Raw genomic sequence first — 27,496 nt, forward strand, 5'->3', positions numbered from 1 at the left:
GTAATGTAAACTGGTGTATTAAGCTGGTGTGTATAAACCAGTGGTGTATAAACCAGTGTATTAACACTTCATGTGAATAAAAATCACGTGAAATGTTAATACCATTTTATAATACCTTAGTAAGACCACACTTGGAATATTACATCCAGTTTTGGTGGCCATGATATAAAAAAGATGTTGAGACTCCAGAAAGAGTGTAGAAAAGAGTAACCAAGATGACTAAGGGACTGGATTAGTTGCAAGAATTGGGTATGTCTCAGGGGTGAAATGTAAAATTTGTTATTACTGGTTCTGTGGGCGTGGTTTGGTGGTGGTGGGTAATGTGACTGGGTGGGCGTGGCCAACTTTTTTTTTTTTAACTTTTCAAAGCATTTTTTCTAATGCTTTGAAAAGCCTCTGCCGATCAGGTAACTCAGCTGGGATCGTCAGAGAGGCTTTTTAAAAAATGCCTCTCTGCCGATCAGGCAACTCAGCTGGGATCATTAGAGACTTTTCAAAGCATTTTTTTTACCACCTCTTTGGCCAAGAGGTTGCAGAAAAAAATGCTTTGAAAAGCCTCTGATGATCCCAGCTGAGCTGCGCAATCATCAGAGGCTTTTTTTCTTTACTTTTAAAAGTATTTTTTCATCAGAAGAGGTTGTAGAAAAAATGCTTTTAAAAGTAAAAAAAAAAAGCCTCTGATGATCGTGCGGCTCAGCTGGGCATGTGGGGGGCCGCAGGGATTTTAGCTACCGGTTCTCCGAACCACCCACCGCCATCGCTACCGGATTGGGCGATCCGGTCTGAACTGGGAGCATTTCACCCCTGGTATGTTTAGTTTAATGAAAAGAAGGACTAGGGGTGACATGATAGCAGTGTTCCAATATCTCAGGGGCTGCCACAAAGAAGAGGGAGTCGAGCTATTCTCCAAAGCACCTGAAGGCCGTACAAGAATCAATGGATGGAAATTAATCAAGGCGAGAACCAAGAAGAACTAGAACTAAGGAGAAATGTCCTGACAGTTAGAACAATTAATCAGTGGGACAAGTTGCCTCCAACTTGTGGGTGCCCCATCACTGGAAATTTTTAAGAGGAGATTGGATAACCATTGTCTGAAATGGCATAGTGTTTCCTGCTTGACCAAGGGGTTGGATCCGAAGATCTCCAACATTCCTTCCAACTCTGTTATTCTGTTATCACAAAGCCTTGGAGGGATGGTTTATCAGGCTTTATCAGTACTGAACAAAAAATATGTGAATAGTGACGGCATCGTGATGTTATCTCAACATCATATAGCAAAATATAGAAATTGTAGCGCCAGTGCAAGTGCATATATAGTTATATTAAGTTATATTATTTTTATTTTATTTATTTATTTGTCGAGTATGTATTAGATAATATATATAAATATAAGCATGAATTGAATACAAAAATGAATACAATTAAAGGGAACATTAGGACAGGGACGGTAGGGACGCTGGTGCTCTGTGCATGCCCCTTACAGACCTCTCAGGAATGGAGTGAGGTCAACAATAGCCAGTCTAAGATTTAAATTTTGGGGGTTTGGGGATGAAATAACTTTCTGCTATTTCTGTTCAGTACTTGGTGCATTAAAGGAGATGGAACATAAACCTTGAAATCTGTGTTGTAAATATCAGAGTATGAAAAGACTACCCTTTTTAAAGGTATCCTGTAGATGAATTTTGTTTCAGAATTATTTAACTCTGAGAAAGATTCTAAATTGCTTCTGCTGCACTTTCTTAAAACTTTATCTCTTTAAGTACATTTGTTTTGTTTAAAAAAAATCCAAGGTGAGACCAGTTAGTATTACAGATGTAATAATATATTCATCTTCACCAACTCTGAGAACAGGAATGGGCCAATACCACCTTCTGTTGGCATAGGAGAGCTGCAGTGCTGGCTATTGTCTGTTATATTACAGAGACAAGACTATATAACTTCTTCTCTTCCAGTGTTATGATTTTCATCATAAGAATGACTTGAAGGTGCAGCGAGGACAAACAGTACCTTTTGGAGACCATGGTAAAACAAATAGTTTTTAATGTTCTTCACAATTTTTGGGCCTGTTTGTTCTCAGGCATTAGAAATTTACTGTTATCTTCATAACAACGTGTGAGGTAAGATAAGTTGGAAGATAACGATTAGCTCAGGAGGAAGTATTTACATTTTTAGTAACTCGGGTAGTTTTGGAAGAAGCCAAACATGGATAAAATAAATGGATTTTTCTGGAGTTAAACTGGACGTCACGTTGTTGTTGGCAGTTGTCAAAAAGTGTAGTACAATCCCTCTTCATTTCTGAAGGCAAATTTTTGAATGTTATATAAGTAAATTGAAAGAAATTTGAAAAGAGAAACATCATATCTAAATCACACTGCCTGAGAGAGATCATTACCCTCAAGGTGTCCTTGTTTTCTGAATTTTGTCATTGCATTGGTTTTCACCTGGCAAAGTGTTGAGAATATCTAAATTTTGGGGAAAATGTGCCGGGTATCTTTGGTTTTTTGAAAGAACCAAAGATCAGTACTGAGAAACTGTAGAACAATATAAGTGTGATCCAGGGAAAAATTATTTTGCTAGGTAACATGAAAAGATGGGTGGGAACAAGACAAGAAAAAGTAATTGGATAATTCAGAAATATGACTTACGTTAGTACTATCTTATTGACTTGCATTTTTTCAGCCAAAATGGCTTGTAATTTAAATGAAGCTTTTTAACATTTATTTTTTTGTACTTACCCTGCAATTTATTTTAATCCTTTTAGTTTCAACCTGAGGCTATCTTAGGTTCGCTTTGTGCTGGTTAATATTCTCAATGAGAATTGATTTGTAAAAAAAAAAATGTGTTATGGAAGGCCAATGAAATATGTGGGATTAAGTTAATAGACTGTGTGGGAAAATGCTTAGTGAAATTATGAAGTGAAAAAGACTGTTAATGAAGAAAAAAAGGGTGTATAAGAGAATTATTACTATAACAAAATAGAATGAGGAAAATATATTGTATATTATATAGAAACGAAGAATTAGACAAAGACACAGTTAAAACTAAAACAGGAACAGACTGCAAGATAATTTTGATGGAAATAAACATTTGTTGTGGAAGTTAGTGAATAGGGATAAGCAAGGAAAGAAAATGGAATTAAAAATAAAATTATGCAACAATTTAAGATGAAAATGAACTGAGGGAAGGCTAAAAGAAATACTTTATATATTTGTATGGGGCTGGGAATGGTATGTTGAAGGGAGGAATTGTAGTGAATGGGTAAAGAAATCATTAAAAAAACATTAAATTTATTTGTCACCTCATCTCGCCATGGGACTATTCTGTGGGAATAAATGTTTTTTTCATAGTGCTTTACAGCACTTTCTGGGTGGTTTACAGAATCAGCCTATTGTCCCCAACAATCTGGGTCCTCATTTTACTGATCTTGGAAGGATGGAAGACTGAGTCAACCTTGAGTCAGTCAGGATCAAACACCTGGCTATAGGCGGAGTCAATCTGCAATACTGCAACATTGCATTCTAACCACTGAGTTCAGCAACAAGATGGAGGGACACAACTATACTTGTGATGGATGCCCAGTGGGAAGACCTGAAGGGGCAGGTTGAGGGAAAATCTTCCTGGAAAGTATCTATTTATGTGGTTGCTAAGAGTAGACGCCAACTTAATGGAGCATAACCATTATGAGCATTTCAGCTGATGAAAGGAGTCTTGTGCTCCTGATAGTTTTATTTTGATTGTGTGGGTAAGATAGAGTACTTCTTGGATATGCATTATGAAGATCTTGCCTGGCCATAGGAAATTTTTGATCACAGACCTGAAGTTTCACAGAACCATAGTGGACATTAATACGAAAATTGTTTAAAGTATGTCCCATTCACTTCATGTTGTCACTAAATGAGGATAAATGATCATGAACTGAATGGAGTTTAGAACTGAGGAAATAATTATTGTTCCAGCAGAGCATGAATACAAATTACAAATTACTTGTATCTTTGGTAAGAAAATGACTTAACGCATCCACCTATGCAGATGTTTATATATTGTTGTCTACATTAGAATTTAATGTATTTAATAATGTTTTATAGAAATGAAAAAGGAACTTCAATTGCCATCTATGTGAAATTGCTCAGGATTTAAGCTTGTGCAGAATACATGATAAATTTCTTATAAAATGTTAATTAAACCTGATGATAAAAGAGAAAATGCTGGCTACTTTTTACTTTTATTTGTTTTAGAACGACAGTTGGGTTCATCCATGGCCGCATCCAATGCCCTCACTTCCGCTATCAGTAAAGAACTTGTAGAACTGCAGCATCTCATTCAGTTTCCAGAGGAAGTTGCTAGTATCCTGATGGAGCAGGAGCAGGATCTTTACAGAAAAGTATTGCCCGTTGACTATCTCTGCTTCTTAACCAGAGATGTGGGAAATGCGGAATGTCGGAGCAAACTTGCATCCATCAGAGCAACTTTTCTCTCTGTCCCAGATGGAGAACAGAGTGCTGTTGAAAATTTGGTGACACGGTTCAATGAGGTAAGTGGAGGATTTTGATTATCTTCTGTATGTTGTTTTATATGGTTTTTGTTGTATGTTTTTTAAGGACAGATTGAATGGTTCTCAAGTGAAGAGAGCGCTGCTGGGGCCTTCTCCCCTTTGATGAACTTTTCAGACTGACTTTATATGAGCACACATTTGTGAAGCAGTGAAATAGCTAGATGTAGCTGCCACTTTAATTCTTCACAGTGCCTCTGCTATAGCCATTGCATTAGGGCATTGTGGGAAACTATGTTGGAGCCACTGATGAACTGTGGTGGAATGTAGTCTGGATTCCCAGGAGGGAGAGCTGTATTCCAGAGAAGTAAGAGACAGCAAAGGTTAGCTAGTTTTGTTTGAAATGAACATTAAGGTCAAGATACCTCCTCCCTAGAAGTTCTCAGAGTATATCTTTAGTGATGCAATAGTTTAGCAATAGGACCTAGACTTATATACTGCACCATGGTGCTTTACAGCCCTCTCTAAGCGGTTTACAAAGTCAGCCCTATTGCCCCCAACAATCTGGGTCCTCATTTTGCCCACCTCGGAAGGATGGCAGGCTGAGTCAACCTTAAGTTGGTCAGGATTGAACTCCTGACAGTGGACAATACTGCAATCTAACCACTGTGCCACCAGGGCTCATAGTGGTGGCATAAAGCATAGTTTGCTTTAGCTTGGCAAGATTTCTATCTACAGGTGAGGAACAATAAAAGAAACTACTTCGATGTAACATAGCATGTCTTTCTTGGTTTTTGAAGCCTGATATAAACTGTATGTTGAGTATTGGGTTGACTATTTTTTAGAGAACAAAGGACAGATTTTAATGGTGGGCTTTCTATTTCACTAGACCATGGATCTTGCCCGAGGAAGTGTATAATTGCCAATCCTGGTCTTCTGACAAGTAGATTGATTGTAACAATGGATTAAATTTAATTGCTGGACCATTTTGTTACAGAGTAAACATAATTTTCCTAATAATATGAAAGGAATATGAAACAAGCATTTCTAAACTCTTAACAGGTTCTAAGTATTCATTTATAATCCATCATCCAAAGCACTTTCATGTGCTATGATTGTTCCTAAAGAAATGATGCTGTTTTTCTTTTGAAGCAAACTTTAAACTTATTTTCTGTCTAATTTACTTGAGTGTGACTGAAATCCAACAGTGCAATTAGCAAGTGTAACATACACTGCTGTGCAGTTTTCCTGAGCTGAGTCAGGATGTCATTATAGTGTAATACGGTAGTGACAGCAGAAATGAGAGCCAGATAATTTAGTCACATAATATATACATGATTCAAGGCATGATGGAACTGGCATTGTTGCTCAAAATGGCTAAATATGTATTTGGTTCTATTATAACCGTGATGACGAACATATGGCATGTGTGCCACAGCTGGCATGCATAGCCCTCTCTGCGGGCACGCGAGCCATCACCCAGCTCAGTTCCACTGTGCATACATGCCTCCCGCCGGCCAGCTGATTTTTGGGATGCGCAGGAGGCAGGGCGCATGCCAGAGATGCGCACACATGTGCAGGGGTTGCATGTACAGGGGGTGGGGGGTGAGCGTGGAGTGTGTGTGTATGTATGGCGTGGCCACCCCCGGCCCGTTTTTGGTCCCAGGAGGCTGCATGGAGGCATACTAGGCCCAAAATGGGGGCGGGGGGACACGTGCGCGGGGGTGGGGGAGTGTGTGTGCACATGTGCAGGGGGTGTTGGTGATCCTGCTTGCATGCACAGGGCCCCCGCATTGCATTATGGGTGCTGGCACACACGTGCGCTGTCTTGCACACACACATTCGCTTTCGGCACACAACGAGAAAAAGACTAGCCATCACTGTATTATAATCATCACAGAATCATGTATATTATTAGAACTATTGGCTATGTGGTGAATATCAGTTTTATATAAATCTACGTTGTAGTAGTGCTTAATAGTGCTTAAGATTTGTTTTTTATTTAAACCTACAAAATCATCATCATACAGTATATCAAAAAGATCCTGATCATAATATGAGTAAACGAGAAGGTAGAACTAGAAAAGAAAAGAAAAAAAAGAAATACCTATATAACAAGATCAGAGAATTAGTGGCTTGCCTAGAATTCTCTTCAAAATATCCATATACCCTTATGCAGATATTATTGTATCTGGAAAAAAAAGATTCCAGAGGGAAGAGTCATGTTTTGGTTGGCCAAAAAATGTAACTGCTTTCTGGCATTGCCTGTAAAAATAATTCACTATATTTATATTGTGGGAGCCAGAATGAATTTTTAGATGACAGACTCTTGATACTTAATGGAAGAAAACTATTTCATACCTCAGTCCTATCCACCCTCACCCCCAATTATTTTTTGCAAATTCTCTACTATGTAGTATTTCTTATGCACATTAGCACTTTGATTACTTAATAGTTTTTATTCTCTGAGAAAAGAACTTTTGGCTTTATGTGGTTACTCATTCATCTTACAAGTTGGCTCCTTGGGTTTGTGTAATTTAACTTTATTATCAAATTGATGTGTAAAAGCCTTAAAGTCCTAGTGTGGTTGACCATGAAATATAAAAAAAGAAACATTAAAAGACAGTTTTATGTGTAAATGAAACTGGCTTGTTGTAAAAAATCTTTGCTTAGATTAAAAAGGAATAGTCAATATTTTCAGTCCCTTTTAGAAGGAAATAATATCTAAGAATATAGAGACAGGATTTTTACGACAGTCTAATTTTATATACCTGTGTTGAAAGAGTATCAATTGATTGTATTTTAAGCCCTAAATGGCCATTGATCACAAAGTGAAAAGAGATAAACTTTTAGAGTAATTTAATCACTTAAAGACCACTCAATTATTTAAACACTACAGTTAACATTTTAAATACATTCACAATCTATCCATCTGTCATATTTCTAAGTTACACCAAAATATCAGTAAATTAACTTGCTCTTGGATCCTTTTACTTTTTAAAAAATAATTTTAAATTGTTTTCCCACTCTTGTATAACATTATGTTGACCTATTTATATGTCTATTGCAATCCTATAGAGGTAAATGAGTTATGTAACGAATGTGTGTAGGACAGCTTAACTCTCTTAGCAGTCCAAGAAGAGATGGCTTAAAAGTATAAATTTGCTTCAGCAGTGGAATGTAAATAAATATTTCATTCCACAGTTCAGAACTTTTGAAAACTTAAATGAGCTTGCAGAAACTTTTAGAAAATATTATGTTTGTATAAATAGCTAAATGTTTCCAGTCCTTGTTTGGAACAGTATGTTTGAATTAGTATATAATCGGATTAAATTGGTGAAAGTACTTTGTTGGTCTGTTTTTCCTTTCAAGCAGACCAGTTAATCCATCATGTTTTATTAAAGATTTACAGGTTTCGCAGAAGGAAGCAGAGTGGGGTTTGTTTGTTTGTTTGTTTATGTGTTTTCTTGCTGCCTGGTAGCACTTCCAAACACAAAACCAAAAACATTTCTAGATCTGTCTTTCTACAATTGTAGCTGGAAAATGTTTTCCACTGCGCTTGAAAGAATGGGTCCAGTTTAGGAGGTGAAAATTAGCCTGTGTAGAATTGCATCAGTCAAATGATGACCCCTTAACAACCATCATAACAAATGACCATAATGGTCAGGATCCATTACGGTTGTAAATCAAGGACTATGTTTACAGAAATATCCACATCTATAGATTTTGACTTGAAATAAGATATTGTACTTATTTCAGGTACATACAAACATTTACTAGAGTCCAGAAATCTGAATTATTTGTCCTTGGAAGTCAGAATAAAATCTCACTTTGTACCAGTTATTTCCATTATTTCAAAGTACTACAGTACTTGATTTGGATTCAAGGGAAGACTGCCCCAGCGATCACCATTATTTCAGCCCCAATTAGCTCTAACTCAATACTTTGCAGTTTTAACTATGATCATCATTATCTTCTGCCACCAATAGCCTCCTACCGACCATTCCGCTCCCACAGAGAGGGTCTCCTCAGGGTGCCATCAGCCAAGTTATGTCGGCTGGCGACACCCAGGGGGAGGGCCTTCTCTGTGGGAGCCCCAGCCCTGTGGAATGAACTGCCCCCGGAAATACGTAAGATCTCCGACCTCCGGGTGTTTCGCTGCGCATTGAAGACCCTGTTGTTCCGCCAGGCCGGGCTATCAACATAATAATTTTAAATTTGGGTATTTTAAATTTTTGGGGTTTTAAATCGGCCAACTCTATTTAATTATTTTAATTTTTAATCATTGTTGTGTCTTGTGTTTTTAAATTGGCTGTACACCGCCCTGAGTCCTTCGGGAGAAGGGCGGTATAGAAATAAAATTATTATTATTATTATTATTATTATTATTATTATTATTATTATTATTATTATTATTATAATTTTATATCCTTAAAATTCACAGTAATTTAAAATTTTAATCAAACTAAGGTTATAAATATATATATATGTCCTTCTCAAAAAAGTAGAAGTTTTGTTTCTATTGTGACTGGATCAAAGTTCATTGCTAGTATGTCCGGAGGGACTTAAAGTAGTAGTCATTAATTACTATTTAAGAGACATTAGCTCACGCAGCTCTACCAGAACAGATTGCAAGGTTGAACAAGAAACTAACATCAAATATATAAAATGCAACAGCTTCAAATTTCATTGCTCAAGGTAGCGGTACCTTGCTGGTATTAGCATTTGTTCTCACTTGTTAGTTATTTGTATGCATTTGTTAAATATTTTCTTTGGCTCCTTAAATCACTAGGTTGGTGCTTGTAAGTTAAATCTTAATCAGAATGATCCACCCATCTCAGGCATCATTTGCTGGTTGATTACTTAAGGTTTTTTTTTTAAAGAAAAGTCTATATTTTATGATTTTTTTTGTAGTAGTCATTAAGTGAACCTGTAGTCATTAACTGAACCCTGTGGTCATTAATTTTTTGTGAAAAACCAGAAGTTAATCCCAATTCTAGCACGTGACCACAAGATGGTGCAAACTCCTGTAAAAGCAGACCAGGTGCCAAAATGCAGTCATGTGATTACAGGGAGCGACCCTCAGAACTTCAGAACCGGATTGTAAATAACTTTTAGGGAGTTGTAACTTCCGTCATAAGTCAAAGACTACCTGTATAGTTGACATGGAGAGATATTAAGTAGGAGTACCCATTGCTTGCCGTCAAAGGCAAAAAGATATTATGGAATGTGCCTGCGATTTAAACCAAACCATATGGCAGTAAGAATTAGTATTGAATAACTCATGTATAAATTTAGCCGACAGGCTTGGGATTAAGCTTTTGACCCTTTTTAAAAGTGGATGGCTTATGAGATTTCCTATTTGATTCTAGCCACAGAAGAGGTATGATCAAAATTCTTTTCTGGTGATTGCCTTTATATTTTAAAGCTAGTATACTCTTATTTTGGTTTGTGATCACAATTATAAACAGTTAAAATGCATTACACATCGTTCTTAGCATTGTTCACTCAGAAAGACACGGTGCTTAAGTAAAGTTGGAGACAAAAACAGATAAAAGCTATAGAGCAGGGGTCCACAGCTTCCGGTCCACAGCATGCTATAAACCGGTCCGTGCAAACAAGCAAAGCCCCATCTGCGGGATGCAGGCAGCACACAAAACTATGCCCCCTCCGGTCCATGGAACAACCTCTCTCCATGGAACTGGTCCCTGGTGCCCAAAAGGTTTGGGGCTGCTGCTAAAGAGCATAGAATTCATCTGATTGACTAAGGAGCGTTTGAATGTGGAACATTTTTAATTTGTTTTAAGTTTCACTGTAAAAAAAGTCAATATAAAATGAAATAAATAGTTTACTATTTTAGACCTAGGGGTAGAGATTTATATCCGAATGGTTATTGAGAATAGCTGAAAGTACAGTATAACATCAAAACACACAAAGTTAAAGGCTCTGTGATATTTAGAGGTCACACAAGTTGATTACCAGCTAGTTTTGAAGCATTCATTCAATTCCAAAATGGATGGACCATAGAGCTTTCATTTTGATGGTCCATGTCTACAGTCCTTCCTTCAAACTCTGTCCTGCTCAACCATAAATCTACATACTTCAAATGTTTGGCTTCTTGAATGTTTACCCAGAAGGACTAATATTATCCAACAGTTTAAAAGGCAGCCATGTAGTATTTTGCTCATATTGGCTATTCTGAACAAAGTATATTATTCTTATTTTTTCACTTGGAAAAATATTTAAAAGGAAAGTAAAAGAATTGTAAAGTTCATTGCCAATGATCTGCCAATTTATTAAATACCAAGCAATCTGCCTTTATGTTTGGAATATTTGTCCTCAGTTTTGTTTCTTTTCCAATCCAGATAGTACCATTAGTTTCTTGCACTTTTTGAGGGCTGAGAACATGTTTATTTTTCACTTTATTCATAATTTGATCGACAATTTTGGAGAAGTTACAGTCATTTGTATTCCTCTTTTGCTAGTTGCAGATCTTTTCTAAGAGAGATTTTTTTAGTGACATAACTACTAAGTTCACAAACAGATGTGTTAAAATTGTTCTCCATAATTAATTTTTATTAAACCACAGAGCCATAATTATAATTTATTAGAAATTATAGATGTCAGCGAAAATTCTCGGTCATCGAGATAGAGTTGCCTGGAAGTTCTAGAAATGCTAGAATTCTATAGAAAATCTCAACTTTAATCTTAAAAATCTAACGTAATTTTGCTGTCATTCTTAAAAACAAGCTTATATTAATTACTTTGGTAGGAACTCAGTGTTCTAAGTTTAATAGATTTTATAAAGACGTTTATTTATTTAGATTTATATGGCCACGGATCTCACTGATTTTGGGCAGCTGAGAAGAATGAAAATACAATATAAATGCATATGTAATTTTTTTAAAAAAACCATCCCAACCAGTTAATACAGTACAAGTGGCTCCCAGTGAAACTGAGTTTATCAGAGAAGAGTCTATAAGGGGTGTCAAACACGTTGTTGTCACGTGACATATTGTGACTTTTTACCCCTTCGCTAAAATGGGTGGGTGTGGCCAGTGCGTGATGCATCCGGGCTGCGGGCTGCGAGTTTTAACACCCCTGGTCTATATAACATCCTCCAACCAACCAAGCTAATGTTTGGATAGGAAGTACATGATTTTTTTTCCTGTACCACAGACCACCAGGAGTTTTGATTGCAGGGAGATATGAAAGCAATACATAACTAAAGCATCCTTTTCCATTTCAACTAGAAAGGATTTATGTGCTTCTGTGTGTATGAATAAATGTATACCTAATACTTAATCTACCATTTAAGATTATTTATGGCTCTTAAGGCCACAAGTTCACCTCCTGTGCCAGATATGTCCAAAAATGTATAAACATAAGCATGGTTTTCAAAAAGATGAAAGTGATAGCTGTGAAGATGTGATCAGAACACAGTCCCATGTTGCCACACATAACGAATACAAAAATGGGGTTGTGTTTTTTATTACACAGTCATACTTGCCATCTTGATTTATCTTTCACCCTTCTTGCAAAGACTTCAGATTTAATCATATGCATGGTTAAATTTCTGGAATATGCCTCATGGACCATGTTCAGAGCAGCTTATGCATCCAAAATCACTACGTTGTTCAATCGTATTTGAATGTCTAAAGAAATGAGAATTTTAGAATAAAATTCATATGCTTAGAACAGGGGTGGGTTCTAAATTTTTTTACTACCGGTTCTGTGGGCGTGGCTTATTTTGTGGGTGTGGCTTGGAGGTCATGTGACTAGGTGGGCGTGGCTAGCTGGTCAGAGTCATTTCTGGAAGGTCCTCGCACTTATGACCCGACTCATTTGTTTGCTTTTAACACTGATCAGCTGTAGGATGGCCCTTTGAAGTCCCGTGGCAAGAGTTTAAACAGTTTTTTCCCCTCTAGTCATCAGCTGGGACTCAGGAGGCACCAATAGATTGGGGGTGGGACCAAATAAAAGGTAAGAATAACGGGGGTGGGAGGGGGGGAGAACCGGTTCGGTGACATCATATCGTCACCGCTACCGGCTCGGCCGAACCGGACCGAACTGGGAGGAACCCACTACTGGCTTAGAATCTTCTGTACTGGGGACCTGCTTATTTACAGAGTCTTCTTTCTCTTTACCTTCCCAAATAAAGTGGATTCTGCTTAATCGTATTTCTTGATATTAATTGGTTAGTCATTCAGATGTAAAAGTGTAAAATATTGCCTTTCCATGCTCTCTGTTGTTACTTTTGAAACATTCTGAAAGTTCTTAATGGTTCTGTATGGCCTTTTCTGCTGGAAGCAAGACAAGCTTCTGTTTATGTTACCAGGACAACTGTCAAAAACTATGTTGTATAGAGTTTAATCTCTGAATAATTCTGTAGCTATGTGTTACTTGTACTAGGGATGAAATACCACACAAACCTCTCAACTCTGTTTAGGCTGATACTGTTTAATAATCTGTTTTATTGTATTTGTTAAATTACATTTGTTTCCAATTAAGATTGGTTTGGGAATTGTGTATATTTACTGATCATTATGCTGTGCAGTATTTCAAATTCACTATCCAGAGGTGTTTTGGAGTGTATGAGAGAACAGACACAGTGCCTGTCTGCAACATTTTAAGGCAGCTTTGACTTTTCTGATTTCCAGGATCTTGTGACTGCCCTCTGAAGCTACTATGAGCTTCTGACAAAGGGCACAATTGCTTGAATATCTCAGAGAGGTGCCATATATGAACTGTGTACAGTCTGAAGTACTTTTTTGAAACTGAACTCAAAACACTGCAAAACTCTATTACAATGGTCCCCTTTTGGGCACCGCGGACCGGTTCCATGGAGAAAGGTTTTTCCGTGGCCCAAAAGGGGCGTGGTTTCACATGCTGCCTGCATCCCGTGGATGGGGCTTCACTTGTGTGCGTGATCCAGTTGCTGGCATGCCGTGGCCCAGTGCCGGTCCACGGGGACCTCTGCTCTTTTACACTGAATGCAGGGGTGGTGTGATGGTTGTAAGTGTGAGTCTAGGCCGCAAATCCCTTTTTTTTCAAGGCTTTTGTAACTTTCACCCAGAGTTAAACGGATGGTCATAAGTTAAAGTCCATCTGTTGGCAACCAGTCCACTTGATTGTTTTGCCTTTATGTGTTGGGAAGGGAATTCTAGATATGTCCTAATGATTTTGGAGAGATTTCTTATCAGATAATGATATTTATGGGGGAATTACAAACTACGGTTAATTGATTCGCGTTTCAATTGGACAGTTGCTCGATTCTGTTTTCTATTTGAAAAAGTCCAGGGGTCTCCAACCTTGGCAACTTTAAGCCTGGAGGACTTCAACTCCCAGAATTCCCCAGCCACCCAGTCAGTATTCTCTCCTTCCAGCTGTTCAAAAGGAGTTTGAAAAACTCAGTGAAACCCACCCAAATTATTCTCTTTTCCCTTTTTTCTAGTCCATTGTCCACTCACATCACACAACCAAGTATGAGAGTTTCTGCTTTCTGGTCATCACTTGAAGCCCTTATGTAGCCTAGGACTGTTCGATTGTTGTTTTTTTCCTAGTCCCTGATACTCTAATGCTGTCTTGTTTTGGGGTTTTAGCTTACACAACAACGCATTACCAGTGGACAGAGGATTATTTAACTATTCTAGTCTTTTGCCAATTAAATGTTCTTATCCTACACAGTCTTGTCAGTGTTTGTCATTGCCTTCTTCATTCATTCTCTTTCTTTCTCGAGCACGTTGAACATTTTGTTTATTTTTGAGCCCCAAACTTCTTGGATATTAAGGGAAGTGTTTTACTTTCAAAATTGCTTTTAGTAATAATTATTTTATGTTTACACTGTCACGTGTCTTTTCCTTTTAGATTTATCTTTAGAGTTAGAGTTCTGTTTGTTTTGCGTTGGTTATTGACTGCGATAAGTATTGATTTGATGCAAAAAGTAAATGAAAGTTTAGTGATTTCATATCCCTCTACTTTGTTGCAAATGTGTCTGATTTTTTTGGTGTGCATTTCTGTCTTCCTATATAGCTCTAATTTTTAAGATCGTAAGCAAAACATTGCCTGCATAACAAATTAGTTTAGTGTTTTTTCTTGTATGAAACTTTGAAGGACTGCTTGATTTTGCTGAAATATCATGCAGTGCGCCCATTTAAACAGATTTTCAAAGCAACCTATCTCCTTGCTTCTAAATGTGAAATGGCCACATTGTGTTGTGACTCCGACCCCGGGGACAAAACACATTGCCTCTCTTTGCAGTGCTCTGGACTTCCTCTGAAACCTCTGTTGACACTTCCAGTAGCAGAAGATTTTGTTATTGGATTTAATTCAAATAACTTAATTTAATTGATTTGATTTAAACGCCACCTGACTCTGGCAGGGTACAACAGCATAACAAAAAAATAGAATACCACAACATCAGGGAGGAAATACCCCAAATAAAGAACAAAATGATTATGCTGTGATGTGCAGGACCTTCTTCTGATGCATCTTCTGATGCAATTTAGTAGAATTGCTGTTGAAGATCCTGATAGAATGATCCTCAGAAACACAATGTGGACAGGTCATGCTCAACTTAGAACCATTCATTTGAAGTTACAATGGCATTGTTAAAAGTGACTTATAATGGATCCTTGCACTTACAAGGAGTCTCAACATCCCCACAGTCAAGTGATCAAAAATCCGGGCGCTTAGCAACTAGCCTGTATTTATTTTTTTTTATTTTTTTTTATTTTTTTTTTATTTTTGCAACTAGCCTGTATTTATGATAGTTACAGCATCCGGGATTCACAGATCACCATTTGCACCTTCCCAGTCGTCTTCCAACCAGCAAAGTCAATGGAGGAAGAAGCTGAATTCCCTAAACGACTGCATGATTCACTTAACACTTGGTTAATTAATGTGCATTGTCACCAAGGTGGGGTGGGGGATGATTATTATTATATTATTTTTATTATTTATTATTTTTATTTCTTTAATCTTGTGCTTTTATGTCCTATAGGCTGCCTTGAATTGCCATGTGTAAGTAGGCGGCAGTATAAATTTTCTAAATAAATAAATAAATAAACGGCAGTTACTCACTTAATAACTGTGGCAAAAAAAAAAGCCATAAAATCAAAAACAACCCATTTAACAACCACCTTGTTTAGCAACATAAATCCTGGTCCCAATTGTGGCCATAAGTCGATAAACGATCACATCATCTCTAAGTCTTGTAGTAGTGAATTGTGGGTGCTGTCCACTCCTGTATACCGAAGTAGGAGTATTGCAACTGCTAACAATAATGCTAATGTTAATGCTCATAATATCTCCTCTGCAGCAAGTTTGTCTAGTTGTGCATATACAATTATGATCATAATTGAGTTCCAAATTTCCATTAAAACAAAATTCGTTAAGTGAGTTTTGCTCCATTTAAAAACCTTTCTCGCCATAGTGGTTAAGTGAATCACTACAGTTCTTAAGCTAGTAACACAGCTGTGAAGTGAATCTGGCTTCCCCATTGACTTTCCTTGTCAGAAATTTGCAAAACATTGTGACATGACCCCGGTACACTGCAACTGTCATTTGTTGTTAGTTTTGAAGTCGCGTCCGACTCATCGCGACCCCATGGACAATGTTCCTCCAGGCCTTCCTGTCCTCTACCATCTGGAGTCCATTTAAGCTCACGCCTACTGCTTCAGTGACTCCATCCAGCCACCTTGTTCTCTGTCGTCCCCTTCTTCTTTTGCCCTCAATCGTTCCCAGCATTAGGCTCTTCTCCAGTGAGTCCTTCCTTCTCATTAAGTGGCCAAAGTATTTGAGTTTCATCTTCAGGATGAAAGGTGACGATGATGGGCGTTACATGTGGGTGTGAGAGGCAGATATGGGGGGAGCAGGGGGCCATATTGTGTTGTGGGAGTACGCTCTCGCTGTCTTCGAGCGGTGGCACGCTCCGGCCCCCAATGCTCCTCTTGTTCCCCAGGTTGCACAGATCCTCAGGGCCTGGGCCTTCGGCTGATGTTATGCAATGCCAGGTCCGTGGTAAATAAAGCTCCCCTCATTTGCGATCTTGTTCAGGAGGGGGGAGCGGACCTGGCGGGTATTATGGAGACCTGGTTGGGCCAGGCGGGGGAGGTCCCCCTTGTCGAAATGTGCCCACCCAGTTTTCGCGCATTTCATCAGCCAAGGTCACAGGGTGGCGGTTGTCATTAAAGAAGGTCTTGGTCCGAGGGAGGCCACTGTTCCTCAGACTGCCGGATGTGAGTCCCTCCTTGTGAAGTGGGGTCATGGGATACAGATGGGCTTGCTGATCACGTACCTGGCTCCCTACCACGTGGCGGCGGCCCTGCCTGAGCTGCTCAACATTATAGCCACGGTGGCGGTTGATACCCCCAGACTTATGGTCATGTGGGATTTTAACCTGCCATCCGTCGGTGAGGCGTTTGAGGCAGCCCGGGAGTTCATGGCTTCTATGATGGCTATGGACCTGACCCAGTTAGTTCATGGCCCTACTCACACGGGGGGAAACACGCTGGACCTGGTTTTTGTCTCTGGTCAGTGGTTGAGTGGTCTTGAGATAGGGGATATAGTGATTGAGCCCTTGTCATGGTCGGATCATTCCCTCCTTCGCTTTGACCTTTGAACCGCCACACCTTGCCGCAGGGAGGCGGAACTGATGAGGTGATTCCGCCCCAGGCGCCTGATGGATCCAGATAGGTTCCAGATGGAACTTGGGTCATTCCCTGAGGCTCTGGCTCACGACTCGACTGAAGACCTAGTGGCCGCCTGGGATAGGGCGGCCGCTGGAGCTTTGGACCGGGACATGCCTTTGTGGCCTCTGACCCGACGCCGGTCTCACCTGGCTCCTTGGTTCACTGAGGAGTTGAGGGAGATGAAGCGCCGGAAAAGACTCCTGGAGAGCGGTTGGAGGGCCAGCCTTTCTGAATCTAACCAAACACTGGTAAGGTCTCATATTAGTGAGATTAGTACTAGTGGCGATAAAAGCAGCAAAACGTAATTATTTTTCCACTCTTATTGCATCATCAGATAATCGCCTGGCCGTCCTGTTTAGGATGACCCGCTTCCTGCTCCATCTGGAAGCGCGGGAGGACCCCTTGGAGGGCAGGGCCAAGGACTTTGTGCAGTATCTGTATGACAAAATCACTCAGATTCGGGAAGACTTGGACTCTGGGTAGATTCAGGAGGGATGATGGAGGTAGGTCTTGAGAATGTTATCTGGGAAGAGTTTGACCCTGTGACCCCCAAAGACATGGACAGGATTCTGGGTAGACTGAGCGCAGCCACATGTTTATTGGACCCGTGTCCCTCCTGGTTGGTGCTGGCTTTTCGGAAGGTTACACGAGGCAGACTCCAGGGGATTATTAATGCTTCATTGAGTGAAGGTGACTTTCCCGCCGCCTTGAAAGAGGCAGTAGTGAGGCCTCTCCTCAAGAAGCCTTCCCTGCACCCGGCAGTGTTAGCAAATTATCCTCCAGTCTCCAACCTTCCCTTTGTGGCGAAGGTTGTTGAGAGTGTGGTGGCGCGGCAGCTTCCGCAGTACCTGGATGAAATGGTTTATCTAGATCTGTTCCAGTTGGGCTTCAGGCCTTGGTACAGCACGGAAACGGCATTGGTCGCATTGGTTGATGATCTCTGGAGGGCTCGGGACAGGGGTTGTTCCTCTGTCCTGGTCCTATTAGACCTCTCAGCGGCTTTTGATACCATCGACCACGGTATCATGCTGCACCGGTTGGAAGAGTTGGGGGTGGGGGGCACCATGTTGCAGTGGTTCTCCTCCTTTCTCTCCGACCGGTTGCAGTCTGTGTTGGCAGGGGGGCAGAGGTCGATCCCGAGGCGCCTTGAATGTGGGGTGCCACAGGGGTCGGTCCTCTCGCCCCTTCTATTCAACATTTATGTGAAGCCACTAGGTGAGATCATCCGTGGTTTCGGGGTGAAGTACAACTAGTACGCTGATGACACTCAGCTGTACATCTCTACCCCGGACCACCCCAATGATGCCCTTGAAGTGATGTCCCGGTACCTGGAGGCCATGCGGATCTGGATGGGGAGAAATAGACTCAGGTTCAACCCATCCAAGACCAAGTGGCTGTGGTTTCCGGGGTCCCGATATAGTCAGTTGGTGCCATCACTGACTATTGGGGGCGAGTCGTTGGCCCCCACGGAGAGGGCTCGCAACTTGAGTGTCCTCCTGGATTCACAGCTGTCTTTAGAAGAGCAATTGATGGCTGTGGCCGGGAGGACTTTTTATCAGGTTCGCCTGATCCACCAGTTGCGTCCCTTTCTGGATCAGGACTCCTTACACACGGTCACTCATGCCTTCGTCACTTCCCGCCTGGACTACTGTAATGCTCTCTACATGGGGCTCCCCTTGAGGAGCACCCGGAGGCTCCAACTGGTCCAGAATGTGGCCGCGCGGGGGGGTTATGGGAGCGACGTGGCATTCCCATGTAACACCTCTCCTGCGCGAGCTGCACTGGCTCCCGGTGGTCTTCTGGGTGCGCTTCAAGGTCTTGGTTACCACCTTTAGAGCGCTCCATGGCTTAGGACCTGGGTACTTACGCAACCGCCTTCTACCACCAGTAGCCTCTCACCAGCCAGTATGCTCCGATAGAGAGGGGCTCCTCAGGGTGCTGTCGGTCAAACAGTGTCGACTGGCGGCTCCCAGGGGGAGAGCCTTCTCTGTGGGGGCACCTGCCATTTGGAACGAGCTCCCCCCAGAGATACAGAGGATCCCGGATTTACACACTTTCCGCCGTGCCCTCAAGACCTTTTTATTTCAACAGGCTGGCCTGGCCTAATTTCCTTTTAATTGTTAATTTTAAATTTGTTTTAAAACAATAGGGGTGTTTTAATCTGTATGGGCCAAATTATTTAATATGCTTTTCCATTGTTTTTTAAATTTTGTATTATGTGTGTTTTATCTTTTGGCTGTTCACCGCCCTGAGTCCTTCGGGAGTAGGGCGGTACATAAATCCAAAATAAAGTAAAGTAAAAAGTAAAAGGATCTGGGCTTCTAAAGAGCTGTCAGGGTTGATCTCCTCTAGGACTGACCGGTTTGATCACCTTGCAGTCCAAAAGACTCGCAGGAGTCTTCTCCAGCACCATAGTTCAAAGGCCTCAATTCTTTGGCGCTCAGCCTTTCTTATGGTCCAACTTTCACAGCCATACATTGCAACTGGGAAAACCACACTTGCTGGCAGGGTGATGTCTTTGCTTTTTAGTATGCTGTCTAGATTTGCCATAGCTTTCCTTCCCAAGAGCAAGCGTCTTTTAATTTCTTTGCTGCAGTCCCCATCTGCGGTGATCTTGGAGCCCAGGAAAATGAAATCTGTCACTACCTCCATTTCTTCCCCATCTATTTGCCAAGAATTGAGAGGCCGGATGCCATGATCTTAGTTTTTTTAATGTTGAGTTTCAAGCCAACTTTTGCACTCTTCTTCACTTGCATCAAGCAACTGTCATAAATATGAGCCAATTGCCAAGCATCTGAATTTTGATCATGTGACCATGGTCTGCAATGGTCATAAGTGTGAAAAAAAGTTCATAAATCACTTTTGGTGCCATTGTAACTTCGAATGGTCACTAAATGAATGGTTGTAAGTCGAGGACTCCTTGTACAGTTATCTTGGCAACAAAAGTGTCATTTTTCCAAGATGGTATTCAACAATACAGTTTAATCTCGTTCCCTAGTATTCCCTTGGAGTCTTCTTAATCTGGCCCAAATCTGCTTCTGTTCCAAGACCAGGCGTATATTCTTGCAAATAAGATATTTGATTTTTTTGACGGGGTAATTTTCTCCCTTTATAAATAGCTTTTAGTTACTTTAGTACAGTTTTGTAGACAAGCTTGCTATATGTCTTTAAATCTAACAGTTAAAAGATGATGAAATGCATGTGAAGCTCTCATTACTGAAAGAATGTCAGTAAACATAAATTATAAATCCTTCAGGAGCCAAGAAGAAGAAAACTTAATGGAGGAGGGAAAAAAAGATTGCATTTATTATCTCATGTTGATAAGTGTTTATACAATGGGAAAAAACAAACCTCTTGGGAATCTCACTATAAAATAGTCCAGTTGGTTTGAATTATGTTTCCATGTGAAATATGGCATTTCTATATTTCTGTTTTTCTTTTTCTTTCAATTAATGTTGTGGGAAAGTGAACTGCATTTTCTAAGTGTTAGATAATTGTTCAGGTTTGAACCCTCAAACAAATTATGTTGAAATGAGTACTCTCACTGAACCTAATATGGAATTTACCAATGAAGTCATATTGGGAATACGAGTTAGATCAAATTAAAGTAGATGTGTTTACATGTTCGGCAACATAGGAAGCGTTCTGAGAGTTTTAATTATTTAAAATTATTTCTGGAATTTATTTTTTAAAATATTTATACCGATAAATGATATGTACCGTATATAAAATGATAGTGGTGAAGGGAAATTACATTCATACTTTTCTTATAAATGATGTAAAGTAAAATATCATTTTAAAATATGGTTTAAAGAAAGAACAATGCTTTGTAATAGAAAAAAGTTGTATTATTTAAATCTTTATAGTTATAAAACGTTACTAAACATTAAACCTTAGTGTTTTTCTTTAAAATTAGCAATCTATCATTGTGTATCCACACTATAGAAAGGTTAGTTTTAATTCAGTCATAGCTAGTTTTACATATATTGACCATGACAGTGAAAATTACTTAGATACAGCTAAAATATTGATTTCTGGATTCTGTACACAAATGTATTACATAGTGTTATGCACCCCAATAATAATCTTATCATGATTACACTGGATATAAAAAGTTTACACACCCCTATTAAAATGTCAGGTTTTTGAGATGTAGAAAAAAATTCAGATCAAGATAAATTATTTCAGAATTTTTTCCACCTTTAATATGACATATAAGTTATACAATTCACTTGAAAAACAAACTGAAACATTTTTGGGGGGAGGGGGAATAACAATTAAAATATACAATAATGTTTTGCTTTCCTTTTTTTCCCCTTTTCAATAAGGTAAGCTCTTGGGTGACATGGCTGATTCTGACCGCAGGTTCTATGGAGGAAAAGCGAGAAGTTTTCTCTCATGTAATACATGTGGCAAAATGCTGCTGGAACATGGGCAACTACAATGGTGTAATGGAATTCTTGGCAGGCCTCAGGTACTTGAAGCTCATTCTTGAAATGATGGCAACTGAGGGATAGATTACGTTACAGCATCTGTTATATACCACTTGTCCATTTAAAAATAAATAAATCACTCCATCAGTCATTGTGTTGAACGTTCTGTTAAATTGCATCCTTTATCCTCATCCACTGAGTTTATGATTATAAATGTTTTGACAGAATTGAATAAGATGGATGACAGAGGTTATATTGTTTAAAAGACAGATCTTTTTTCAGAAAACTGAAGGGACCTCATTTATCTTACGGAAAGATAAACAAGGAAAACAGGGAAAAAACTTTTCAATCTCTTAGTACCACATTTAAACGTAGTTAAGAAAAAGTGCTATTTATCACCCTGAAGGAAAGGCATACTTTAGATAAATTTAAAATATATCTTATCAAATCTACCATGTTAAAAATACTTGCTCCATTTTTCATTATTATTCATGATTTCTCATACATCGATATCTTCTCTCATTCGTACTCAATAAAATATGCACGTTGGAAAATAAAAGTAGCTTGATGTGACAAGACAGAGGCAAGATCTAAGTTATATGGCAGTGTACAAAGAAAGCCTTATATTTGAAAACATTTGTAGTTTCTTCATTCTATCCATTTATCATAACATTTCATAGCATCTTGATCACGTATTCTCTATTTGAAGAGGACTTTTTCCTTCTGGTTTGTAATGTAACATAATGATGTATATGATTTAATGAAATTATGTGCTGATGAATCTAATCTGACATGCTTACAGTACATAGTCTACATTAAACATAGTCTTCCTTCTGCTGTTGGCTTATCACTTTTTACTTTTAGCACATTTTTAATTCAAGTGTTCTTGTACGTAGAATTAACTGAGTAAGATGAGAGTAAATCAGAAATTATCTACTCATTCTCCTTATATACAGGTAGTCCTCAGCTTATGACCACAATGGAACAAATTTCTGTTGTTGAGTTTAAGTGACTTTTGGCCCATTTTATGATCAGTTATTAAGTGAATCACTGCAGTTACTAAGTTAGTAACAAGTTGTCAAATGAATCTGACTTCCCCATTGAATTTGCTTGCCAGAAAGTCGCAAAAGGTGTTCACAAAACACCGAGATACTGAAACCTTCATAAATAAAATCAGTTGCCAAGTGTCTGAATTTTGATCACGTGATCATGGAGATGCTGTAACAATTATAAGTTTGGAAATTGGTCATATGTCACTGTTTCAGTGCCCTTGTAACTTTGAACAGTGACTAAATGAACTGTAAGTCAAGAACTACCTGTATTTAGAGCAAGGGTCCCCAGCATGTGGACCATGGCCCACTAGTGGGCCATGAGGGAATGGCAACTAGGCCATGGAAACAACCAGCAAGCGAGTGCATGGGCAGTAAACAAGCATGTCTGTGCGTGCTCCATTTGTGTGAGCGGCAGTCTTAGGGGAGCCATCCCCTTCCCCCCACGGTCTTCAAAGCTGGTCCGTAAAACGTTGGGGAACTCTGATTTAGAGCATGTGCATCAGGTGTCAAAACGCGATCGCATCATGGGCCATATCGTGATGTTCTTTGCTTTTGCGGAGCCGGGGTGGGCATGGCCTGCAGAGACCGTATCCGGCCTGTGGGCCACTAGTTTGACAGGTCTGATGTACATCTAAATGATTGCGAGGTACTTATATTACCAGGCCACACTAAGACTAGATCAAAGCACACATGTCCCAGGCACAACACTGTCCTCAAAGAAATAAAACAGGCATATCCTTTGGGAATTTAACATGGCTAACATGATTAATTGTGCAATTGTAATTGTACAACAGCAATGATATTTTCATACCTGCATTGTGACATTATTTGTTATTGCTGCTAACAAGATATGTAGAAAAAAGCTAGTAAACTTTCTTATATTTTCCAAATAGGTCAAGAAAAGTTTTAAAAATGTGGCAGTTCATGGACCAATCTGATATTGAAACAATGCGCAGCTTGAAAGATGCTATGGCACAACATGAATCATCGTTTGAATATAGAAAAGTTGTCAACAGAGCTCTGAATATCCCTGGCTGTAAAGTAGTTCCTTTTTGTGGTGTATTTTTAAAAGAGCTCTATGAAGTTTTGGATGGGACTGCAAGCCTCATCAGACTTTGTCCTCAGTATAATTCTCAGGATGAAACACTGGAGGTAATTTAATCCGTGAGCAATCTTATCTAAGAGAGTTGTTATATTTCCTTATAAGTGTGTGTGTGTGTAATTGTAAAGATTGATTGATTGATTGATTGATTGATTGATTGATTGAAACCTTTACAATTGCAATAATGTTTTATCTGATAAGAATTCAAGTCATCTGTTAGATAAATTGTTCAGGTTCTCTCCAACCTGGACTCTGATGTTAAGGCAGATTCCATGGAAATGACCAAAGCACGCTGGTTATAACTGGGGCAGTTTGATCATATTGGTCCCGATGAAGTGGAGAAGGTTCAGTCACCTGTGTGTTGGACCCTTGTTCTTTCTCCTGGTTAACTAAGGGTATTCTAGGAGACCATCTGTGGTTTGATCCTGGTGGTGGTGAATTCACCCTTGAAAGAGGTGGTTGTCTCACTGCTGCTTTCTCATAGACTCTGGTCTACCCGTTCCTCAAGAAGCCATCTCTGTATTCAACTATTTTGGATAATTGTTGTGCCATCTCCAATCTTCACTTCTTAGAGAAGTTTATTGAGAATGTGGTTGTGTTACAGTCTCAGGGAATCCTGAGCTAGGGTTCATGCTTAGGTATACAACTGAAACAGCGTTGATTGCACTTGTGGATGACCTCTGGCAGAGGTGGGATGGGAGAGGTCCAGCACATGACCCATTGTCTGCGGAGTCCACCAGGACACAACATTCTCCACTGTCCTATTTAACATCTACAGAACATGAAGGACATTCTAGTAGGCATGGTCATACAACTTAATTTTGTGTGCCGGTTACATTCCTTCCTGGACTGAGATGCACTGCTCATCATCCTTCACACCTTAGTTACTTCCGAACTGCAATGTACTCTATATGGGTCTGCCCTTGAATACTATATATGGAGCTGCAAACTTTTCACACAAAGCATTAAAACTGGAGGTGCTCCAGAGCATGGAATTTGGAAGATTAAGTGGCCTGTGCATTGTTGTTGTCTTGCTGATGGCTTTTTATGTTGATATTCTTTTTAATTCTAATGCGTTGTAAGCTAACCAGAGTTGCAATTGCAAGACTGGTGGCCATATAAATAGCTTTAATTAATAAATAAAATGAATACTTGGATTATTCTGTACTAGAATTACTGAGGTTAAATTGCAAAATCATCCTTTCCTCTATGTAAGTCTCTGTGCAAATTCCCTATGCCAAACAAGAATTAATTAGTAAGGTTATTAAATGTCTCTTTCACATACACACACTCACACATTCAATGTAATCCTTAAGATCTGCTTAAGTTCTTATACACAACAGTCTCCTACTAGATTTTTAAAATATTCTTTTGAATGACTTAGCTAACAATGTGTCTCCTTAAAGAATACAGTTAATGGGAGAAAAAAACAGCCAAACTCCCTTAGGCTTATAGATTTGCTGCTATAGTTTCTTGGATCTTTCCTTGGTTTCTAAATTAGCAAAAATGCAATAAATATATTCCCATGTTCCACAGTGAAATACTCTGTTTTTGTCGTTATTTCCAAATAAATGCCCTTTCAAATTTACCATAACAGCAATATCAGTGTTATCAAGAACAGAGACTGTTCTGTGAGCTGAACTGAAGTGCCAAAGCAACATTAATGATAGACATTCCAGGCATGCAAGTACATTTTGGTATGAAGCAAAATGTATTCTCATTGAAAGTCTGTTTTTATTTATCTTAGAATAGACCTCATTCATTTCCAATAGCATTTAGATTTATATACCGCTCCACAGTGCTTTACATCACTCTCTGAGCAGTTTACAGTATCAACATATTGCCCTCAACAATCTGTGTCCTCATTTTACCGACCTCAGAAGGATGGAAGGATGAGTGAACCTTGAGCTGGTAGTCAATTTAATGGGATTCCAATTGGCCAGAAACATTATTGGATAATCTATGTTACCTGGTTCAGGCGGTAACTAATTGTAGTCCTAAGATGTTTAAAAGATATATTTTTGTATAATAATCTTTAGCTATGAATAGTTATAAAGTCAATACTTAGTACTGTGTCTTCTTTTTTTAGTTTGTTGCAGAATACAGTGGTCAAGATAACTATTTGCAAAGGATAGGTCAAGATGGTCTACATGATATAGAAAAAGAATCTATGGCTAATTACATATTTCAAACAATTCGAAGCTGTAACCGAAGTTTGGAGTCAGAAGATGGAGAAGATAACTTTATTGAATATGAAGGTGGAAATTCCAGAAAAAATTCTTTGAAGGACAAAACTCGCTATCAGTAAGATTTTTTTTTAAAAAAAATTAATTTATTTAGATCTTCAAGTTACAGCATTAAAAAATTTATATGTAAGTTTTAAATATAAAGCATAGCTCAAATAATTGTCCAAAAATGTTCAGTCAATCATGACCCTGAGGTACTCAAAATGGCATCATCCTTATACAACATAGAAAAATTGAAAGAAAAGGGAAACCCTTGAAATTTGTAAGAATATATACCCACAGAATTCAACTCAATAAGGATGAATTTCATAGACATGAAGCATTGTTACAACTCCCATTTGTACTTCTACATATCTTTTTTCCTACAGCAACATCATCATTAATGACATCTTAAATTTTTAAATGTGGTTATATTGGCAACCATCATCAGAAATATCCCTAAATCATGACTAAGCATGGTGGTATTGAGGCCTGAGGAGGCATGTGGACAAAATTCTTAGATGTGACCTTCAGATCCTTCTAAAAGATGATGCCCACTTCTGTCTCCTGGTTTTGTCTACTTTTAGACACAGGAATAGAGTATCCCAGTACTTGAAAGCACTGATCAAATCACAATGCTCATGATGTTCAATCACTTCAAGGTTGAGTACCCCTGGTTTAGAGTTTGATGGGTGTTTTTCTGCTTCCAGTTGTAGCTTTCCTTGTGTGGTTCCAGAGTGCTTGTTATTTGGGGAAATTTACAGGGAATACTAATGGCATTCTTTCTAAAACTCTTCCATATTTTTTCATATTTTTTTGTTATTAAGAAAGAACCCTTTGGAAGGGGAAGATAGAACTAATTCCTTGTTTAGAACCATCAAGGCTCAGAAAATAATAGGTTTCTACCTTTCTTCCTCGGCTCTATCAGAGCCATAAAGCAACTGAATTAAGTATGTGATGAGAGATCACTAAGAAATACCTCTATCTCTCTTAGATGAGAGATCACTAAGAAATACCAGGGCTGTGGGCTAATTTAGGAAACACAGAAAACAGCCCAGAAGAAAGCAATGGAAGACCAGAGTCACCTAGATAGTAGGATGGGTGATATCTAAAATTGATAAAGAAATAAGAAATAAATAAATAATTTTGTATTGTTGCCATGAAAACTGCATGTCCCTTCAATTACAAATTGAGCTCAAGAACATTAATTTAGATTTTATTTTTGAAGCCTGAATGTTATACCGGTAGTAAATTACAGTTACTTTAAAATGGAAGCAAAAAAATCTGAACTTGGCCTCAGAAGAAGAAGAGAGGTGGTATGAATAGGGAGGCATTTTTAAAACACTAAATTATGCTTTGATCTTTAGCATTATATTCAGCTGAGCTGAATATGTCATTTTAAAATGTATATTCCCAATTGTAATTCGAGAATACATAATTTAAAACAAGGGTGTACTTGAACTTCTTCTCGGTCCAATCCTTTTGTCAAGAATTATGTGTGGA

At 38.9% G+C, this 27,496-nt stretch overlaps 1 protein-coding gene and 1 long non-coding RNA gene across 10 annotated transcripts in view; one reads left to right on the plus strand and one right to left on the minus strand.

Moving 5' to 3' along the window:
* The window catches only part of PLCE1 (phospholipase C epsilon 1), a 137,556-nt gene that overhangs the window by 63,402 nt on the left and 46,658 nt on the right, over positions 1-27,496 (plus strand). For all 9 annotated transcript variants that reach the window (XM_034430402.3, XM_060683014.2, XM_060683013.2 and 6 more), the window contains 4 exons: positions 4,236-4,531; positions 21,510-21,655; positions 23,560-23,818; positions 25,858-26,072. In XM_034430402.3, coding sequence (XP_034286293.2) covers positions 4,236-4,531; positions 21,510-21,655; positions 23,560-23,818; positions 25,858-26,072 — 916 coding nt within the window. The remainder of the gene's footprint in view (positions 1-4,235; positions 4,532-21,509; positions 21,656-23,559; positions 23,819-25,857; positions 26,073-27,496) is intronic.
* On the minus strand, positions 11,965-12,713 carry LOC117673184 (uncharacterized). Its single transcript, XR_004593458.3, has 2 exons — positions 12,637-12,713; positions 11,965-12,144 (listed from the first exon to the last, which is right to left on the minus strand). It is a non-coding gene; the product is annotated as an uncharacterized LOC117673184 (long non-coding RNA).

This window comes from Pantherophis guttatus, chromosome 6 (genome assembly GCF_059756535.1).
Source record: "Pantherophis guttatus breed Tessera chromosome 6, ASM5975653v1, whole genome shotgun sequence".
Lineage (NCBI taxonomy): Eukaryota > Metazoa > Chordata > Lepidosauria > Squamata > Colubridae > Pantherophis > Pantherophis guttatus.